At 38.8% G+C, this 21,026-nt stretch overlaps 1 protein-coding gene across 1 annotated transcript in view; it reads left to right on the plus strand.

Moving 5' to 3' along the window:
• The window catches only part of NELL1 (neural EGFL like 1), a 759,185-nt gene that overhangs the window by 697,868 nt on the left and 40,291 nt on the right, over positions 1-21,026 (plus strand). The window contains exon 17 of the mRNA XM_015417871.1: positions 19,305-19,498. Coding sequence (XP_015273357.1) covers positions 19,305-19,498 — 194 coding nt within the window. The remainder of the gene's footprint in view (positions 1-19,304; positions 19,499-21,026) is intronic.

The following is a 21,026-nucleotide window of genomic DNA, read 5'->3' on the forward strand; positions in this document are numbered from 1 at the left end:
AGTTGCTTTATGGGAACAATTCAAAGTACTAGTGATTGCCTTTTAAAATCTTGAACAGTCTGGGAATAACTGGGAACACAACTACTGGGCAGCAGATTTATTGCTGCTGATCATGCTAAAGTATGTAAGGAGACCACATAGAGCAGCCAAAAGAATTTTTGCTATACTTTATTTGTTACATATTTTTTGCCATCATATAAGTCAAGAAACAGACAACAGGCTGGAGCCAGAACCACGGGGCCTTTGTTGTTCCTGGATATCCAGGTAGGGATTTTTGTACCTTATTGGTATTTCCCCCCAGATATTTTCAGGTGTCTGGATGGTATGCAGGATTTTTTAGGATACTGGTAAATATGATCCCAAATTTTCTAGAAATATGTGGGGTCAGCATTTTAAGGCTCTTGGGAGTGTTTTTCTTCACTTTTACAAAATGTCTGTCAGTGTCTTCTTGCCATGTCTTGGTACTGGTTTAACAGGTTGGTTTAGCTGGAATTCTCTGGTTTGACATTGGTTCTGTTGAGTTTGCCACATTGGCCCATAGTTCTGCTGGGAGTTTCTGGTTTCACATTGGTTCTGTTGGGCTTAGAACATTGTTCTTTGTTTAAGTTGGATTCTCTGGTTTGAGTTCAGCTTGCCACACTGACCTATGGTTCTTTTGGGATTCTCTGGTTTGATTGTGGTCCTGTTGTGCTTCTTGGTTCTGTTTGCATTTGGAGGCTTTTGGCCTTTGGTTGCTCTTGCATATTTGGCTATTTGTTTCTTTGTCCTGGAGAAAGCATGGATTTTTCCCCCCATAGGAATTTTTCTCCCAGGTAAACATCCATATATTCAGGCTTTATGGTCTGGTGTGGAGTGCTATCAGAATGGAATCACCCATAGTATACCTCACATTTGAGAAAACTGATGCTAAATCATCTGAAGAGAATTTGAATCTTGAGTTTAGTTTTCATGTGTAGAAGAGGGAGAAACTCAGTTATCTACTGAAAGTCAGTTCTGCGGTGAAACTTCTCATTAGTTCCTTAAGCATCATGAATCTAATTTAAAAAATCTTTTTATTCTGTCATTGTGAAATAATTTCCAAAACATTGTATTCTTTTTATTGTACTTATTATTGTAGTTTTGTATTTTCTTTTTTTATTATATGAATGTCATTATTTAATCTCTTCATGGTCTGCTTCCTTGCTCATGAAGTAGACAGATAATCAGGTTCTAACAGGATAACCTGAACAATAAAATCAGTCATGAAGATATGTATGATGCTTTAATGTAAAACAAAATATAAAACACCATTGTGAACAGCTGTCATGGTCCACCAAATAACCAGAATAAGAAATAAAATCCATGTAATACCTTTTATTAGAATCTTCCAAATCGGCATGCTGCATAATGTTTTGTGGCATTTTGGTTGGCCCTAATAAAGTATATGACATGGCTTTTGTTCCTTAATGTAAGCCAAAGTAGAGTTCATTGCAGTTTTAGGTTCTGAATAATAATACCAAACATTTATTTTTGAACAAAACCATAACAATAAGAAAGCCTTATCAAAGCTCTTTATGATTTTCTTAGAATCAAGAATCCCAAATGTTCCTTTAAATTTCATTTTAGCTGAAATTCTGTTGTACTGTCTAACTGAAAAAGATTACCAAGAAGTAAAAAACTAAACGGAGAATCAAAAATAGGCAGGAAAACAAACCTAAGGCACTTTAAACATACTGGGTCACACATACAAGTAAATTATAAGACATTACTCAGGTGCAGAAATACAAACAGAGCATAATGTTTTTAGAGATGTTGCTTGAAAAGTATTTTCAACACTTTTAAAGTGATATTCCAAAATATCAGTCAGTTGTGAAACTCTACTTCAAAGTTTGATTGCTGGAATTATACATTTTGACAGTGAAAACTGAAATTAAAGATTCAATTTTAATGGTGTAATCATGTCCTATAATGTCATAAATCAACTTAGAAGAATAATAAGAAGAAATTGTAGTTATACCCCGCCCTTCACTCAGAGTCAGAGTGGCTTACAAACTCCTTTCCCTTCCCCACCCCACAACAGACACCCTGTGAGGTAGGTGGGGCTGAGAGAGCTCTGACAGAAACTGCTCTTTTCAAGAACAGCTCTGAGAGAACTTGTGATTGACCCAAGGTCATGCAGCAGCTGCAAGTGGAGGAGTGGGGAATCAAACCCAGTTCTCCCAGATTAGAGTCCGCACACTTAACCACTACACCAAACTTAAATCAATCCCAGTCCAGCCTGCTCAGGACTTGGATTCAGCCAGATGTTTATAATGAAAATGTACCCAAATAATCACAATAATAGGTATTTGCAATGCCATTGGACAGAGAGGATTTAGAAAAGTATAAAGTTCATATTCTTTATTTCATGTATTACCCCTCTCCTGAAAAGATCTGCAGTGGCTGCCCAGTGCTGGTTGTTACCTTTAAAACCCCGAATGGCTTAGAGCCAAGGTTCTTGAAGGACTGTCTCCGTCTGTATAGTCCAGCCTGCCAGTTAAGGGTTGTGGTCACACGGTCATTTTGATCGGGTTTCACTGCTGTCCCCTCTCGCATTTAAAATTGCTGATCAGACGGCCGCATCTGTCTCCCGCACCGAAGTGGGTCCACTCACACAATCCTCCCGGTTTCCTAGCGAGTTTTCCTACACCCGGAAAATTAAGTACTTTCCGGATATTTGCACTTTGAATCTGCAATTTCACCGATCTGGACAGCCATTTCTTGCAATGATTGAAATTAGGTCATCTGAACATCCTTCTCGTGATTTTTTTTTTTTACAAGCTTCCATCATTGTGTGCATGAGCAATCCTGTGCTGAATAAATTCAATGTATAAACATTCAAGCACACATATAGGCTCGAGCACTCAGTTGTACATCACCGGTTAATTTTGTTTGCTGTTCGGGGGGAACCTGCAAGAACAAGGGAATACGGTGAGTCCCAGTGGGAGCGGTAATTCGGCCATGTGTATATGCGCATGCACAAAGCCATTTTTAAAAAAAAACAAAACAAACAGTGCTGCCCAAGCGGCAGGCTATCTGAACGGTGCCCAGAGCCTCATTGTGTGATGCAAGCAGTTCAGGGAGAGATGTGTGGTCATCCCAACCCGAAAAAAATCCCAATCAAATCTACAGTGGGAACAAATTGCAGTAAACTTGCTGTGTACACACAAAATCTCTGTGCCCCTGCCTTCAGAAGTAAGGTGGGTGGACAATAGACAGGGCTATTTCAGTGGGTCGCACCTTGCCTTTGGAATGCTGTCCCCTGTGACACTTGCTTGGTGCCTAACTTTCTTTCAGATGCAAGACTAAAACTTTCCTTTTTGCTCGGGATTTTAACTAGGGTATTTATCTTTTAAACATTTCTGCTTCTGGCCCAGGGATCATTTTTAGGCTGCTCAGAGTGTATTTTTAATCCTGTTGTTATGGTTGCCAACCTCCAGGTAGCACCTGGAGATCTCCCACAGAATTGCTCTCCAGGCAACCAAGAGCAGTTCCCCTGGGGAAAAAATAGCTGCTTTGGAGGCTAAACTCTGTGGCATTATATCCTGCTAAGGTCCCCCCCCCTTTCTCAACCCCCACTCTCCCCAGGCTCCACACTCAACATCTCCGGGTATTTTCCAACCCAGAGCTGGCAACTCTATGTTAGATCCTGGTTTATTTTAATAGCAATGGCCTGTAGTAAGCAATACTGACCTTGATAGACCAGTGATCTGGCTCATGTGTTCATTCTGCTAGCTTTTAAACCAGAATAATTTTTAATTCTCAATGTTTCATATGCTACAGCCCATCTATTGTATTTTAAAAGAGAAAGGAGCCATGAATATTTAAAGATGCGCTGAATTATTTTAAAGTACATTAAGCTGGTAATTTTTAGTTTTTATTTATAGAAAATCAATTTTAAACGGAAAGAAATCCAGTGTGCTATCAGTATTTCAAAGTCTCTGTTATGACCATGGATGTTTTAAGTACAGCAGCATTAAAAGTTTCCTGGGTCCTGAACATTACTTTCACAATCCCTTTAAAACCGTACTAGTGGTTTTAAATTGTACTGCTAGATCTCTTTTTTAAAAAGTAGAAAATAAATTGCTTGCAAAGTGACAAGTTGCCTGTGAAAAGTTATTTGTCAAAGCAATGTTTATAGTTTTAACTTGTACATACGTTTCTGGGAAGCTTGGCATACATTTGTCACATCTGATTATATTGTAATGGCTTAATGTACCGCTGAAGTTCAAATTAGCACTCTAGCAAGGTTCTCCCCCCCCATCAGTGTGACAGTTTATCATGTTTTCCAACCCTGGCATGTTACCTCTTAGAACTGCATATTCATGAACATACTGCAAAGATAGATACCCTTGCTAAATGCAGAATAACTTGGGGAGTAAGCTTGGTGTCAAAAGATCAGTTTAAGTTGTCAAGGAAACAAGGTAAACGAACCTGCAATAGTATCCAAACTGTTGTTTTCACTGTTGTTCTGTCTTTGGTTGCTCTCATTATGGGGAACTCTTGAAATCACAGAGGTAAACTACTCACAAAGGTAATTAAGCAAAAGGAGAGGAAGGGGTGCACTCTGAGCCACGGCTCCCTTGCTCCTGTGCTTCAGGGATGATCTATCAACGAACAAGCCTTACAACATGACACATTCGAAACAAAACGTGTGGGCAAGGTTTGGGAGTGGAAGAATCTGTTGTTGTTCTTGTGGGGGCGCATATGACTCTTAATTAAGTTTTTAAAATTGTTGGTGCTTTCTGGCAGGATCAATCACTGTCCTTGGAGGCTGCAATTATACACACATGGCCATAGCCTAATCCTTTGACACACACCCCACCCCCATGAATTCATTTGCTCTTATTCGGTCCCTGCCACACGGCAGGGAAAAGGACGCTCGAACTGCGGCTAATGTGAGCCGCAGCAAAGTTGAGACGGTGCGGCGGGATCTCACGGATCCCCCGAGCTGCGGCGCCGTCGCTCCCCGGCACGATCAGATGCCGGGGAGAAAGCGACAGTGGGGAGGGGAGCCTGGCGAATTGCGCATGCTCACACATGCACAGTTTGGCCAGGAGCCGGGGATGCGCCAGCGCAAGGACGCGCCGGCGATCCCACGGTCAGCGTTGCTGCAGCCCTTCGAAAAGAACCACCTCGGTAGGTGGTTCTTTTTTGGTGCGGAGCAGCGCTGGAAGGGCCGGATCTGGGACGGAGACGGTACGCTTCCCAGATGTTGCGGTGGGATCACGCCCGTTTGCTCCGCCCCTGTTCCATCCCGCTCCCGGCCCAAAAGGCCTCGTATGGACAGGACCTTCATTGCTTGCTGCCCTGTTTCTTCATTTTCATGTGTGTGTGTGTCTCACAAAACTCTGTAAGTGCCACCAATACATCATCTTGAGCAATCTACTGGAAAGCATGTAAATAAATAAATGAAATGTACATTGGTTGCTCTGAATAATAATAAGACCAGCAGGAGCAAAGGGCAGTTTTAGGCCATAAGTCTAGTTCAATGAGTACTATAAATAATACTCAGTATTTCTAAAAATCAGTATAACAAAATGTTTGGCAAATGAATTGGCACATAGCATTCACAGAAAAGAAGTGGGAGAGCCATGTTTATCTTACTGTTCTCTTGGGATTTAATTTAGTTAATGAGTTTGTCATGGCAGCAGTCACCTGCTAGCTCAGTGATGAATGAAGACATTCACAAAGGTCCTTTGCTTCTTCCAATGTCAGGCTGTTGGCTGTCAAAGAATGTTTGTTTCAGATTTGCTTCAAAATTAGCATTTTTATAGGAGAGAATTTTTTGCTAAGTACTTATGCAGATTACATGAGAAACATACTTCATTATGTTTTCATCTAAGTTTTGGACAACAAGTCCTGGACACATTCTTTAATCAAGCTATAAGTCACTGGAAATTATCCATTGTGATACAGAACACACTTTGCTTGTTCAGGTGATTTCACTAGAGCTTTGCTCATGCATAAATTCATTTAAGATTCATGCCAGGAAAATCATGTAGTTTACCCAAGGTATTTCATATCAATTTTTCTAATTGCAAGTGCAATTAGCATCATGTCTCTTTCTCACTCCTCTTTTACTCTGCTAAAAACTTGAAGAACTCTTCAAACAGTTATTTCAATGATCTTGACTTCTTCTTGTCCCTACTCTATAGCCAATCAGGTGCACCAAATAATATCCTAAGCATTTCACTGTGCTTTTCTGGTGCACAGATTATGATAGTAATCTTTATAACAGTTTGTGAGGAGAACCATTGTATTATGCTGTCCATACTGTATAAAGTGGCTTGAGGCTGAGGGGGCTTACCTGAGGCCACCAAATGTATTTGTAGCTGAGATGAGGTTCAAAGCAGAACACGTCTTCTCTTAGCTGTGATGCAGCACCTGAAGAACTCATGCTGCAACCCAGTGCACACTTATTGGAAGGCTCCATTGAACCCAGTGGGATATCCAGGTAAATATGGCCATGGTTGTGGTGATAAAAGACTTCTTTCTCAAGACACTTTAGTGAAAAATGTCTTACTGATCCTGTCATCAAAATTTTATGTACACAGCACTTGGGTTTTGATGGAAGTTGATTTTGCACCCCAAAGCAAACTTTTAAGTGAGAGCATGAACAGCCTCTTTATAAATTAAATAAATTAATGTCATTCCAATGTTGGATACTACAGAACAACCAAATGAAGCTTCAGAAGTCTTCCCTGGAAATTATGGAGGAGATATAAAAATATGTGTTGGAACACTGTGCTGAATGGATTCAGAGAAGTAGCTAGATGGAAGAATTCTGAAAACTCTCTTCTCCATGGCCATACATACCTTTTCTCCAGAATACAGGGGTTTTAAAGGTTTTCCAAGAAGGAGTCATAGCTCAGTGGTAGAGCACAGGACTCTACCAGCATCTCTAGTTTAAAAGGATGGCAGAAATCAGATATGGGAAATGCCCTTGAGCCCTTAAAGGGATGTTGCCAAACACAGAGACAATATTGGGGAAAGATGGGCTGAGCATAAGACAGTTTCATATCTTCAAAACTTAATGAATGGGAGAGGACATTCATATTGGAAAAGACTTGTTTTCAAATACACCTGGCACAATTCATTTTATTCTCTTGAACTTCAGTATGTATGCCATTTCTGCAGTTTTACAATTGACTAACGGCTGAAACGAAACCCAGCGAAGACGGAGGTCCTGTTAAATTGCATGGAAGCAAAATTAGAGCCTGTTTCACAAGTAAAGCAATTATATAGGGTCAGGGTGGTTGTGGAGTGGGGTTCCCTCTCCCGACCTTCGATGGGGCGCCTTTGGTGCCAACGTTGGAGGTTAGGAGTTTGGGAGTGTTCCTGGATTCCTCCTATGGAGGCCCAGGTGGCAGCCGCTGCCGGCTCGACCTTTTTCCATCTTCGGCTGATTCGGCAGCTGGTCCCCTTCCTCGACTGCGATGACCTAGCTACAGTGATCCATGCGACAGTCACCTCGAGATTAGACTACTGTAATGCTCTCTACATGGGGCTGCCTTTGTCGCAGATTCAGAAGCTGCAGTTAGTGCAGAATGCTGCGGCCAGGCTTTTGATGGGTCTCCCTAGACAGGACCATATCCGGCCTGGGCTGAAAGTGCTGCATTGGCTGCCAATAGCGTTCCAAATCCGCTTCAAAAAGCTGGTACTTACCTTTAAAGCCCTATATGGCCAGGGTCCGACATACCTGAGGGACCGCCTTTCCCCATATATACCTCAGAGAGCACTACGGTCGTGGGCCCAACATCGTCTTGTGATTCCAGGCCCCCGAGAGACCAGGCTTGTGGCAACCAGGGCCAAGGCCTTTTCGGTAATGGTTCCTATCTGGTGGAATGAGCTCCCGAAGGAGATCAGGGCCCTGCAGGACCTTTCACAGTTCCGCAGAGCCTGCAAGACGGAGCTCATCCGCCAGGCTTTTAATTAAGAGCTGCCACTACCACCTTCACCAACTACCGCAAGGGACGGCCCAATATAAAACTTTACAGTACCGCGATGGATCTGCCCTGGGTTACTATCCCCTGGGTTAATATTCTTAAGCCTTCATCTTGATTTGCTTGCAGCAATAAGATCACTGAGCACTTTATTAATGTTAAATTGATTGTTTTATTTTGTTTTTAATGTTTTATACTGGCACTTGGTGCCCTTGTTGTGAGCCGCCCTGAGCCCACTTGCGGGCAGGGTGGGATAAAAATGTGATAAATAAATAAATAAAAGTTATTAAATAACAAAAGTGATTGAACAATACAGAAACTTTTATTTGCATTATGGATAATATGGATTTAAACAGATTAATAACAACACAATTTATATTGCTTGGCTTTTGCTTTATTGATTCTTGATCATTTATTTGGTTGAATGACTGATTTTTGACATCACCTATCACTTGGAATATGCTATGTATGTTTTCTCAACAGGAAGTATTTTCTCCTTTGGATATATGTATAATAGATTAAGTTGGCTTTTAGAGTGCAAACAGGTCTGTTGTACAGAGAATATGAATAATGTTGGTTTCCATAATTGCTAACATCTGGCTTCTCATAAATCTGTTAAATTGCATGGAAGCAAAATTAGAGCCTGTTTCACAAGTAAAGCAATTATATAGAATTTTGTCGACAACATGACCCTATCGTCAACTGTGAAATCTTTTTAGTTTTCAGCTATGAAATCTACTTTTATAATCTGTGCTTTAATCCTGCTGCATATTATGTATGGCATAAAGTAAAACCTTAACTTAGCTGGGAAATAATGTTTGCGTCTTACTAATGTGAAAGCACTGAAGCAAGGGTATGGCTATATTTGTACAGGGATTTCATAAAATACATGGAGGACTACTAAGAAGCACTTGAATGAGATTTCAAGAGATAGCCATCTTGGTTTTTATGCGAGGAGTACTGAATATATTTTTCTATGATTATAACTGGTTTTAAAAATCTTAATGTATGTATTGTTTTATGTTATGTTATGATTTGGTAATATGACTTGTAAGCCGCCCTGAGCCTACGGGGAGGGCGGGATAGAAATACAAATAATAAATAATAAATAAATAAATAAATAAAAGATGTAAAACTAACCTTTGACTATCAAAATATCCTTTCCCTCAGTTTTCATACAGTTATGTATTTTCCCTTGTCATGAATTACTAGCACCTGGTGCATAGGACGAAATGAGGTCTGATTTTAAACTACTGGGCTACCTTTTCATGAAAGTCTTCCACATGGGTTATTTGCCATGAGGTCAGTGCTTTTAGGAAGCAGGGTTTTTTTCCCTCTTTCCCCATAGCATTGTGGTGCATTCATGTATCTCTAGGGGTTTCCCCAGCTTTTCTCCAGTCTTTCCCAAACCTACTTTTCTTCAGAGTTTAGGGAGGGAAAGATTGCAGTAAAGTCTGTATGGCTGCTGTCTGGACAGGAAAATTCGGATTGTCTGGCCCATGTGGCAGCAATTTCCCCTGACCCTCTTTTGGCAGCATTCCCTCCCACTGCCACCGTGGGCTTTTATTTTTTAAAAAAACTAGCACTATCATATCTGCATACTGTTATAACAATAGGTCTAGCATATTCTCTGAATTCTCTGTTTTCATTACACAAAAAAGTCAGTCTCTGTTCTTAAGGAGATAGAAAAAAAGGCATATATTTTCAAATGAAGGAGATACAGACTAGGTTGTTGTTGTTTTTTAATGAGAGCTGAAAATTCAGAGAACCTGCTACACTTACAGTTACAATGGTATGTCATTATAATGATATTCTAGTGCAATTTTAAAAAAAAAAGTTGCAAAAACCCTGTTAGCCCAGAGGAGTGGGCTTGGCCACTTCTGGGAAACTGGCACAGTGAGATTGCAGGGAAACCTGCTATGTGGAAGACACGTTGCTACTGCATTTCATCTGCAACCACACTAGTAATGGGGGAACCACAAAATCCCATCCTAGTGTGGAAGACACCCAAATATGCAGTGTCCCTTTCAAGCTGCATGTGTTGCTAAACGTAACAATGAGAGAAAAGTAATAGTATTAAAGAATGTGTGTACTGACATTCCTTAAAATGATGATCAAATTATTTCTCTTGTCAGAAGTGAGACCACAAAGCCATCACTCCCAGGAAGGTTTTCTGGGGAAGAAGAAGCATTTAATGACAACATGAATGTAAACTGAGGTTTCAATTGCATGTGGAGTGTGATGGTGATTCTTTCCTTGGTTTTTTTTTTTTTTTTTATCAAGCCGCCTAGGGCAGGCTGAGTCAGAGCACAAGGGCAAGAGTGAGCAGAGTATCTTTTCCCTTCTGTTAGGTTTCGTTCTATTATCTTTCCCAAGCTGTCTTTCTTTCCCATGATGGTTTGGAAGAGGGAGGTACAGGAAAACATGACTAATTTGTGTTTAGTGAGGCATTAATGCAGCTTGCTACAGGATAGAAAAATCAATAGTCTTATTATTGATTCCATTCTCTTGGCACTGAAAGAAGGTGTAGAGTCCAGAATGTCATTGTTATTTCTACGTCCCACATTGCAGGGCTTATATTCGCATGTAAACATTAATATAAAACTTGTGCACATGTAGTTATTTCTTTAATTTCATCTAACTGTAAATCTCTGTGCTATAACGCAATGTAAGTCATTTTTCAGTAAATTTATAGTGTGTAGTTAATTTGCATTACAGTTAAAATAGGTGCAAAGCGGGCTCTAAAGTTTTACCCAAACACCTCTTTTCAACTATAGTATTTCATTAGGGCTGCCACCTCTCTCACAGGAAGTGAGCTAGTAATTTTAGTGCTGCTTAATTTAAATGTATCTGTCACAAACCTCTAGTCCAAGGGTGTTTGCATTATGGGGCTGCAAAACACATAATTACAAAATCCTGGCAATGTGAACCTTCACCACCAGTCTGGTGAGCTGCCACCAGCCCCTTTTCTATCCCAGTAGTCCGAAGCCAAGAGGCAAGCTTCTAACCTTCCAGGAGCTAAACAAGAAAGTCAGCCCTACAAAGTTGGATGCTTGGAGAAATGAGTTTCCAGTGTGTAAGCAATTTTCAGAGCCGGGGAGAAAACAATTTTATATTGGAATTAAAGTGTAAAAATGGCGGATACTCCCAAAAAGTCAGCGAAAACAACTCCGAGAAGAAGGGAAGTGAAAGTTATAGAACTCATAGCAGAAGCCACCAAGCTGATTCTTGAGCAACTTGTTGGTATTAACCATCAGCTTGCCAAGATAAATCAACAACTCATGTTGGCAACAACAGCAGAAAAGATGGAACAGAGGGCTGTCAAAGCAAAAGAGATGGACACTAAAACTAACAGCAATCTCAAAGAGATAAGGAGAGAAAGCATGAAAGAAACAGAAAAGATTTACTTAACTCCTTCCCGGCAGATGTTTTTCGAAAGTGTCGTCTTAAATTCGGCTGATAGAAAAGAGCTTGAACCTGACCTCAAGATCAAGAAGCCTGTGAGATGCCACTGGGCCCCGAGGATGTGACCAAGAAGGAAGAGGCTTAAGAGTGGCAGTGTTATCCCTTTGGAGACGGAGGAGGGTTGCAGAATTTCGAGTGAACGTCTAAGAAGCCATCAAGACTTTAGAGAGAATTAGCATAGATGTAAAGGCTGAAGGACTCTGAAAATTGCCCTTACGAAGAGAGCTGGAGGAGATGCTCCGGAAATCTTCTCATAACAAGTAATAAACTAACACATAAGCTTAGAAAGACAGGATCTCACAAAGTATATTGTTTATTAACAGTTTTTTCCCCCATCACTAACTGCAGTCTTTCAGGGTAACGATCTCCTACTCTTGGGGTTTTAGTTTAGTGTGGGTTACTTTTCTTTCTCCTTAGTTGTAGCTCCCCTTCCCTTCTTTTCTTTGTAGTTTATGTAGTATTATAAAAAATAAAAAAATCCCCTTCGGGGATCTTAAAAAAAGAGAAATGATTTTCCACTAATCAGTTAACTTCGTAGGCTAGCAATTGGTCTAGGAGCTGAAATTAGGACTGAAGGCACTTGAACACAAAAGACTACAAATGTAGTTAAAATAAATTTATTAAAAGTGTGCAAGAATATTTCAAAAAGGATAAGCAGTGAGGAATCAAAAACAAGAAAGCTAATTTATAAGAGGCTAACTACACAGTAAGGTATTGGTTCAAAACAAGAATGCAAGTTGCAAGATGTTACCATTCAAAAATTGTTCAGCAAGCAAAGTCTAACTCTCTCCAGAGTTAGCATGGGCAAGGTGCTTAACCCATGTCAAGCAGGTTTCAAGGAACACATCCAAAATCAAACAGCAAGAGGCTTTTCATGCCTTGTCAATTGATAATTGAAAAGGCTAATACTTAAGACCAAAGGATCCATGGTTTCGGGCCCCTAAACCAATCAGAACCTTGGCTCATGATGTCAGTGATGGTATGACCTGTTGCTAAGCATGTGACCTGAGGATGAAATGGCAGGAGCTAGCTGCAGCCTAGTCCGAGCATTTCCCAAAGGTGCAAACCATGATGTCTAATTGAATGGAATGTGGTTAATTGGTTACCATGGTGTCATGGTTTTGTCCTTATAAGGGAGTTGATAGAAGCTTTCCTCCATGTACTTGGGTTTTACCTAGCCATGAGGTTAGCTTTGCTGTATCTTCCCTGCAACTCAGTTGTTTTCCACTTAAACTTTTAAACTCAGTTTGTGATCTAGAATCAAGCCTGAACCAATATTTGAGAAAACGAGAAGCTGAACAAGGGTCTTAGATCCTTGACAGTATCTATGCACTTTTTAAGATGTTCAGTGATTATCACATAGACTAAGCTAAGAAAACCTTGTGACTATACAAATTTTTGAGATTGCTGAGTCTGTTTAAATTTCCAATCCTCAGCTCTTTTATTTCCTCTAGCAACCTTTTATGGGTTCAGTTTCTATTGCATGAAGGCAGCTTCTAGTAAAATATCTTCCTTTGCATCACTGAATTCCCCTTACTACTGCTGATCTAATTGTGCTTCCTTGCTTAACATGAATTCAGAACTCGGGGAGGGCAGGAATGATGAGAAGGAAAGTAGGTTTATGTGGCTTTGAATTACTATCTGGTTGACCATTTGAGCAAGGAAGAAATTGAGAATATCTAGGAGAGGTGATGGGGGAGACAGCGGGAGAAGCAGTAGCACTTCACCTGTTGAATTTGGATACCCTGTATCCGGTCATGTAATGCACACCTCTGTGCTCTCTGGTATCAACTGGTAGGGTAAGGAAGTGGATTGACTCCTCTGTTGTTGCCACCCTGAGATGGTGGGCTGGCCTAATTCTCTCTTGCATAAATACTATGCCTGTGAATATCCTGATTTAAATTAGTAATAAGATTACTATTGGCATACACTCTTTTTTCTCTTGTCAATTAATTGTTTTCATCGAGTAGGCTATAGATTGCTGCATTTATAATTAGCTAGTTAGATCCAGTATGGTAGATCCAGTATGGTAAATATAATAAATAGGAAAAAGTCTGCAGCAATTATACTGAGTCTCCTTATCTTTTTTCTTTGGACTCAATAAGAGATATTTAAATGAATTTCCAAACCAAAAAAAAGCCCCAAAAAGGAGTTGGGGGGTAGAATAGGCAAGCTGATAGCAGCTAGATTAAATAAGCATAAACCAAAGGGGGGAAAAATTCAGTTATTTGAAATAACAATGACATTTGAGAAGTATTTTAAGAACCCATGTACTAGTGATAATTCTGCAACTGGAAAAATAGATTTTTAAGTATTTAAAGATACAACAGCTTACCAAACATTATAGGTAGGTAGGTAGAAAATTTATTATATATGACCATAGGCCTTCACAATCTAAAACAATAAAACACATCAGTAAAATATAACAATATAATACATAATATCTAAGACTTGGTCAACTTTAATATCTGATAATTTCTAGCCAACTTCAGGGCTGAGGGCTGCAAGGGGAGGGCTGCTCTGGAAGGAGAAGGGGAGACGCAGAGACCCAAGGAAAAGGAGGAGGAGGGAACTGTTGCTGCTGGGCTGCTGCGAAAAAAATGGGGTTTCTAACCAGGCGTTTTTAAAAACAAAGTGCTTCTGATACTTTCAAACATCTCCACTTTTAAAAAATCCCTTTTTTTAAGCGAGTCTTTTAATAAAGGAAAGATGTGGCAGATGTCCAAAGATGACTGAGGCCCCCACCACCACTACATCCCCCACCCCCCAAACTTCAGTTTGCAAATGACAGCCCTCGATTGGCCTACTTTTGCTTCTGCTTATTGACTTTTAATAATTGGAACCTCCGGATCATTCAGTATTTCCACAATCTTGTACAGACTTGCTTGAAATTTGGTACCTTACTATCTGCAGAAAGCATTCTATTTTATTTACTATGTGCTTATATGGAAAAAGAAGAAAATCCATTTGTTTTCACCAAAGGTTATAAGAGCTGATTAGTTCATACCTTAACATTACAAGAAGTAATTTCAACTATTAAATCTTAAAAAAAAAAAGCAGCTGGCCTGGATGGTTTCATCACAGAATATTATCAAGTCTTTATGGAGATTTATTTTCTGCATTGTTTAGTGCATTACATGAGATATATACTACAAAACACTTATCAGTTTCATGGACTACAGGAAAAGTAGTGTTCAAGCCTAGAAAAGATGGCAAAGAAACTGGTTCATGTAAGCCTATAACTTTATTAAAAATGATTATAGGATCTTAAAATCATTTTCCTTTCACTTGGCACAAATTATTTCAGAATATATAGTTAGCAATCAAAATGGTTTTATTCCTAAATGTTTGTTAACTTCAAGTATACATAAAGTTTTAAATGTAATTCCATATGTAGTAAATAAAACCTGAAAGCAGCCTTCATATTTCTCAATGTGGAAAAGGCATTTGACTGCATAGAACCTAAATTCTTATTGGCTGTGCTTAAAGCATTTGGTTTTGGCAAAGCCTGTATTAATTGGGCAAGAATTATCTACTCTGATCCATTGGCAACATTGCTAATATCTTGTCTTCTATCAGACCTAATAAAATATTGATGTTAAGCAGGGTTGTCCTCTTTCAGCCCTACTTTTTGCAATACTGGTTGAGCAATTAGTAATCTATATACAAGATTCTTCAGAGATTCAAGGGATCAAAATTCAAAATTACTGTTCAAAATTGTTTTTATGCCAATGATTTGGCAATTTTTATGTTAGATATTAATAAGTCTAGTAAGAAACTTAAGAAAATTATAGATAATCATAGGGCAATATCAGGATATAAAATATATTTCTAAAGCCGAAGCACTATTGTTTAATGTAATGAAAGATTAACATGAAGCATCCCATTCAGCAGTAATTAGGTAATTAGTGATTCAGATATAGTTGAGTTAAATTTGATTTGCAAACTTAACTTAGAACCAGTTCTCACAGAAATTAAATCTAAACTGGAGCATTAGGCTTCCTTACACTTAACTTTATTTGACAGAATTAATGTGATTAAAATGTTTGTTCTTCCAAAAGTAGTGTTTTTGTTTTGAAATTTTCCTAGTTATATCCGAGACCTTGATTTGGAAAAAATCAGAAACTTATTATGGATTTTGAAGGGGGGGGGTTGCCAAAGATTGACTGGAAACAAGTTTAGTTAAAGTGGAAATCTGGAGGACTGGCAATTCCAAATGTAGTAGGCTATTACCACATGGCTAAAATCTTATGGTTAGCTCAGTGGTGAAGAGTGTAGTTAGACCCAGTGATACATATTGCAATTTGAGAGACTGGATCTTCTAAAAAAAATTATTTCAAAACAGTCTAGTAATTGTTGTCATTTTGATAACATGGGATACATGGTAATGGAAACTGATTCCTCTTCTTTCTCTTTTGGCATCAGTTGAGCTGAGTCCAAAAATTGGTTAGACAAAGCAGCAATGTAATTGTTGGACTGAGACAAACAGATCATTTTTATGAGTTAGTAAAAATAATAAAAGAATATTCTATGAACTGGTAAAGTCTTGATGTGACCATATAATTTCTCTATTTCAATATTTGCAAGTATGAAGTTTTATGAATAAGCCATATAATGGGAAATTTCAATGTGAGATGAATTGATTTGAAGTGTGTTACAGAATCAAGGCAAAATGTCAACCTATAATAAAAATAATATATAATATCTAGCCAGGGGTCATTTCCTGCAGGAGCACACAGGAGCGGAGCCCCACCCCCTGCTCCCAGCAGCCATCAGTCAGGCCACGAGGAGCAAAAAGCAGCCAGGTAAGTTGCAGAGCCCCCCCATCCCGCCTTCAGGTACAAACTCTCCCTCCTCTGTGAGGACAGATCTGCGCATTCCCCCACCCCATAGCTAGCAATCCAAGACAGTCCAGTGGCACCTTTAAGTCCAAGTTTTATTCAGGTACAAGCTCTCCCTCCTCTGTGAGGGCAGATCTGCACATCCCTCCCCAATAGCTAACAATCCAAAACAGTCCAGTGGAGCCTGAGTGGTGGGTGTTGCCTTCTGACACACTTCTGGTGATGTCAGGGGGTGTGGCATATGTAAATAAGTTATGCTAATAAGTTATGTTAATGAGCTCCTGCACCTCTTTTTCTACGAAATGACCCCTGTATCTAGCTATATTTAAAAATGGAAGCAGTGTTTAGACTATAGCCTAAAGAATTGAGATTTTGATTGCATTTACTTATGCAAGGTTCCTCTTTTCCAGTTTCTATTGTAGTTAGAATATTTGTAAAATGCTGCATTAGTGGCATCTTTCACCTATAAGGATTGCATGAATTTATAGAATTAGTAATGATCACTGTTGGCTTTGTGGTCAACGGAATGCTAACCTTTTGTATATGTGGTGGTATTGTGATAGAGCAGAGATGTTCTTGGAAATGATGGTGAATCGGAATCCATCATCTTTGGCCTGTGGTTTAAATTTGAGACAAACAGTAGAGCTTGTCTTGCTTAATTATACATTGTCTGTTCCAAAATAATATCAAATAATTGCCTTATATTTATTGAGTGCTGGAAGGCTGGTTTTTGCAAAAGTTTGGAAATCAGAGTCAAGGCCACAGAAAATAGACTGGCTAAATAAAGCAAATGAAATATATAAATTGTTAAAATTAACTTTATTGCAGAAATCTGAGGATACAGTGAAGGTTATAAGTATTTAGAATTCTGTGTTGTTGAGGACTGAAATGGATTCTTAAACTGGCTGTTCTATCCAACTCTGTGTAATACTGGTATTTTAAAATTTATTCATAACTGTAAACATTAATCTAAATCTCTAGCAGCTCAGTGGTTGTTTAATGCTGTTTTTATGATTGTGGGTTAACTGATGTCATTTAAATAAGTTTTAAAAATTAAAAAATAATGAAAATAAATGAAAACAGTTTTAAATTTTTTTTCTACTTTATGACACATCAGCATGGCCTAAGATACAAACACCTCTAGTACTTTCCTCAATTGGTCTGGAAAACATGCTAGCCCTGGAGATTGCAAATGAGACTGCAGTTATAGAATCATGATGAGTGGCTCATGTCTCAGGGGCAGCTGTTCCACCCATTCTGTAATTGGATTGGCCTTAATTTATCAGCACCATTTAAATAAAAGCATTGAGTATCACAAGGTTGTTGTGAGGATTAAATGGAGAAGTGACTGGTGTAAGCCACTTTGGTCCCCATTGGGAAGAAAGGCGGGATATAAATAAAGTAAAAAGGTTTTTTAAATTATAATATTTCTATGATCCCTCTTCAGAATCCTGTTCAAAGTGGCTTGCAATTTTTTTTTAAAGCCATTAAAATGTCATTAGATATAAGCAGCATAAAAACTATTGATAAAACAGAAGCAAACTATTAAAAACTTGATAATTAAAAGCCTGGGTTTAAAAAAAAAAGATGTTTAAGCCTGGTACCTAAAAGAAAGTAAAGTAGACGCCAGGTGAGCCTCAAGGGGGAGAGTGCTCCAAAGGTGTAACTAGCCCATGACAGTATCCTGGCTGCTACATTTTGGACAACATGAAGTTTCCAAACAGTTTTCAGAGGCAGTCCTACATAGAGTGCATTACAGTAATCTAACTTCAGTATGATCAGAACATGAACCACTGTGGCCAGAAATGTATGTTCCGTTTCATTAATGAGCTCAAATGTCTTCATATAATTTTTAAATTTCTGTTAACATGACCTTAGCAAAATTTCAGCTTTATCCTTCTTTCTCCAGAAGAAAGACAAACTGGTAGACACCATACACTGTTCTAACTTTATGGGTAGTGAAAGCTGGTTCATATGTTATTTATTTATTTAAAACATTTTTATGCCACCCTTCCACCCAAATAGGGTCCCTAAGACAGCAAACATCAAAACACTACCACATTTAAGACATCTACCGCATTTAACACTCACACAAATGATCTACTCGTGCAAGCAGTGAAATGTTGATGAAAGAATTTATGGAAGATCATACATCTGTTTTTGTGAGCCAGATTGTTATGTGATCCTCTAGCATTTAAATTGCTCACACAAATAAACCATACATGTGGCAAGTAAAATAAGCAAGGAAACCATCTGAGGGTAATGTATGGACTGGTTCTTAATGAGATAATAATGTATTCCTAGGATAATAAACTGGTTTTCCTTGATGCCACATTCCCTGGAGTCCTTTTGACCCTTGCATTGTACTGCACTTTGGGAGTGCCATGATTTATTTTCCTTTTTGTCTCACATCTTGCGTCTAGTTCTTGCCATCAGTTTAGCTCACACAACAGCTTACAATTTCTGCGCTGCTTTCTGTTTCTTTACAAAACCCAAATAGACATTGACACCTTTGAATGGGAAACCATTTCTAAAGCCAAATACAAATTATTGGTATTCTATTAGCCTAGACTTCCTAAGCGGGATTTCTTTTATTATTGTATACAGACTTTTTATGATATTATTCATTGTATAACGGTGGTCAGAGAGTCGCCATTTTGTATCGCAGTTTTTATATTAAAATATAATATTTTTTTAAAAATCAGAATGGTATGTGATCTAACTGAGAGCATTTGTTTCTACTCAGTATAAAATTCATAGAATTGTTTAAAATAATGTTCATCCTTGCTGGCTGTTTGTGGTAGGCACATTAGCTCTTAATTATTAAGCATCTAGCAAATGCTCTAATAATACTTTGTTGAGTAATAACAGAACAGAAAGCAAAAATAGCTTACAAATCCATTGCCTTTTGAATGAACAATGTGGCTACAAAGTAGGTATGTACAGACTTATATAATCCACCAACCTTGATTTTCCTTAGGTGCAACTTATAACAGAGTTAGTTGAAGCCCAATAAATTTTCTGTGTTACGCAGATATTGATGAATGTGCCTTACGGACTCACACCTGTTGGAATGATTCAGCCTGTGTGAACCTGGCCGGGGGTTTTGATTGCCTATGTCCATCTGGACCATCCTGCACTGGTGACTGCCTACACGAAGGAAGCTTGAAACGGAATGGCCAGGTATGGACTCTGAAGCAAGACAGATGCTCTGTATGCTCCTGCAAGGTAAGTTCCTGTTTGGTTTGCTTTGCACAGTATCTAAAGGTCTCTTGTATTTGCTCTGTGGATAACTGAAGTCCTTTGTTTACAAACTATTTTTTCCTTGTAAAATCCTGTTTGAGAGAACTAAATCCACTTTCAAAATAATGCTTACTCTAAAACACACACACACACACACACCTGTGTCTCTAGGGAAAAATCTAGATTTAAATGCATTAGGCTTTTTATTTTGTCATCTCACAAATTAATAAATTCTCTCTAGTAAACAAGGCTGTAGCCATAAAAACTGGTCTCAGCAAATAGAGAATGAGTTTTTCCCATGGAAGTAAAAAACAAAACACCTTTTTTGTACATACTTTTGCTAGTGTTTTTAATAATTCTGTCTTTAAGCTGTTTATATGTTGTGTTGGAAACCGCCCTGAGCCTGCTTTGCAGGGAGGGCGGAGTATAAATTTGCTAATAAATAAATACAATAAAACAATACCAGAACACAGTTGAACAGCCACACCACTGGGAGCTAATACTTAGATCTTAATACTTATACTTACTTACATCTTAAGCCTTAGAATTTTAGAACACCTGCTGAAACATTGCTCCAAGTTACTTGACCACATGAAGTTTAGCTGATGGCATCAAGAGACAGTGTTCTGTGATGTGGCACTCTCTTTGTGGAATCCTGCCCCTTAGGTGGTCAGTGTGACCTTCTGTTTCAGGGATCGTTTTTTCTCAGCTAGCTGAGTGTCATCAAGATTTTGATGACAAACTTGCCTGCATTACATTGCAGCAATAGACTGTTTTAGTTGTTTCATTTTATTGATAAAGTTTTAATGATTTTTTTGTTTCTATATACTGTGTGATTTTGAATGTTTTAAACTGTAGAGGACCATCTTGAGTTCTCATTTTATGGCTGAATAGTGTAGGTGTCTGCAGTGAAGATCGCATGAAAACTCTGTAGAAGCCCTTCTGAGTTTATCAAAGGAAAAAGTGATATGTGTAATTAAAAATGCAAGGAAACAAATCAGATGCTTACTTTTATACGACACTGAACTCTATACCTTCATTCAGTGGTCTTCTCGTAGAAAAAGAGCCACTAGGCTATTAGCATATGCCACGACCCCTGACATCACCGGAAGTGATGTCAGAAGGGGAAGCAAAAGGGCAGGGAGGCATCTTCAAAAGCCTCCCCTTCCCTTCCTCAGCTGGCCTGCGGGGGGGGGAGCGAAGAGAGAAGGGGTTTAAAGTTTAAACCCCTTCTCACTAGAATTGGGCCACAGAAGGAGGAAAGAGGGAAGGAAAGAGAGAGAGTAGAGAGAAGGAAAGAATGAAGGAAAGAGGGAAAGAAAGAGAAGGAAAGAAGAAAGAAAAGAAGGAAGGAAAGAGGAAAAGAGAGAGAAGGAAAGAAGGAGGGAAAGAAAGAGAGAAGGGAAGAAATAGGAAAAGAGGGAAAGGAGGAAAAAAGAGAAGAGAAGAAGGTGGGAAAGAAAGAAAGAGAGAAAGAGAGAAAGAAAGAAAGAAAGAAAGAAAGAAAGAGAAA

Source organism: Gekko japonicus, unplaced genomic scaffold, assembly GCF_001447785.1.
Source record: "Gekko japonicus isolate JY-2015 unplaced genomic scaffold, Gekko_japonicus_V1.1 scaffold397, whole genome shotgun sequence".
In the NCBI taxonomy this organism is placed as follows: Eukaryota; Metazoa; Chordata; class Lepidosauria; order Squamata; family Gekkonidae; genus Gekko; species Gekko japonicus.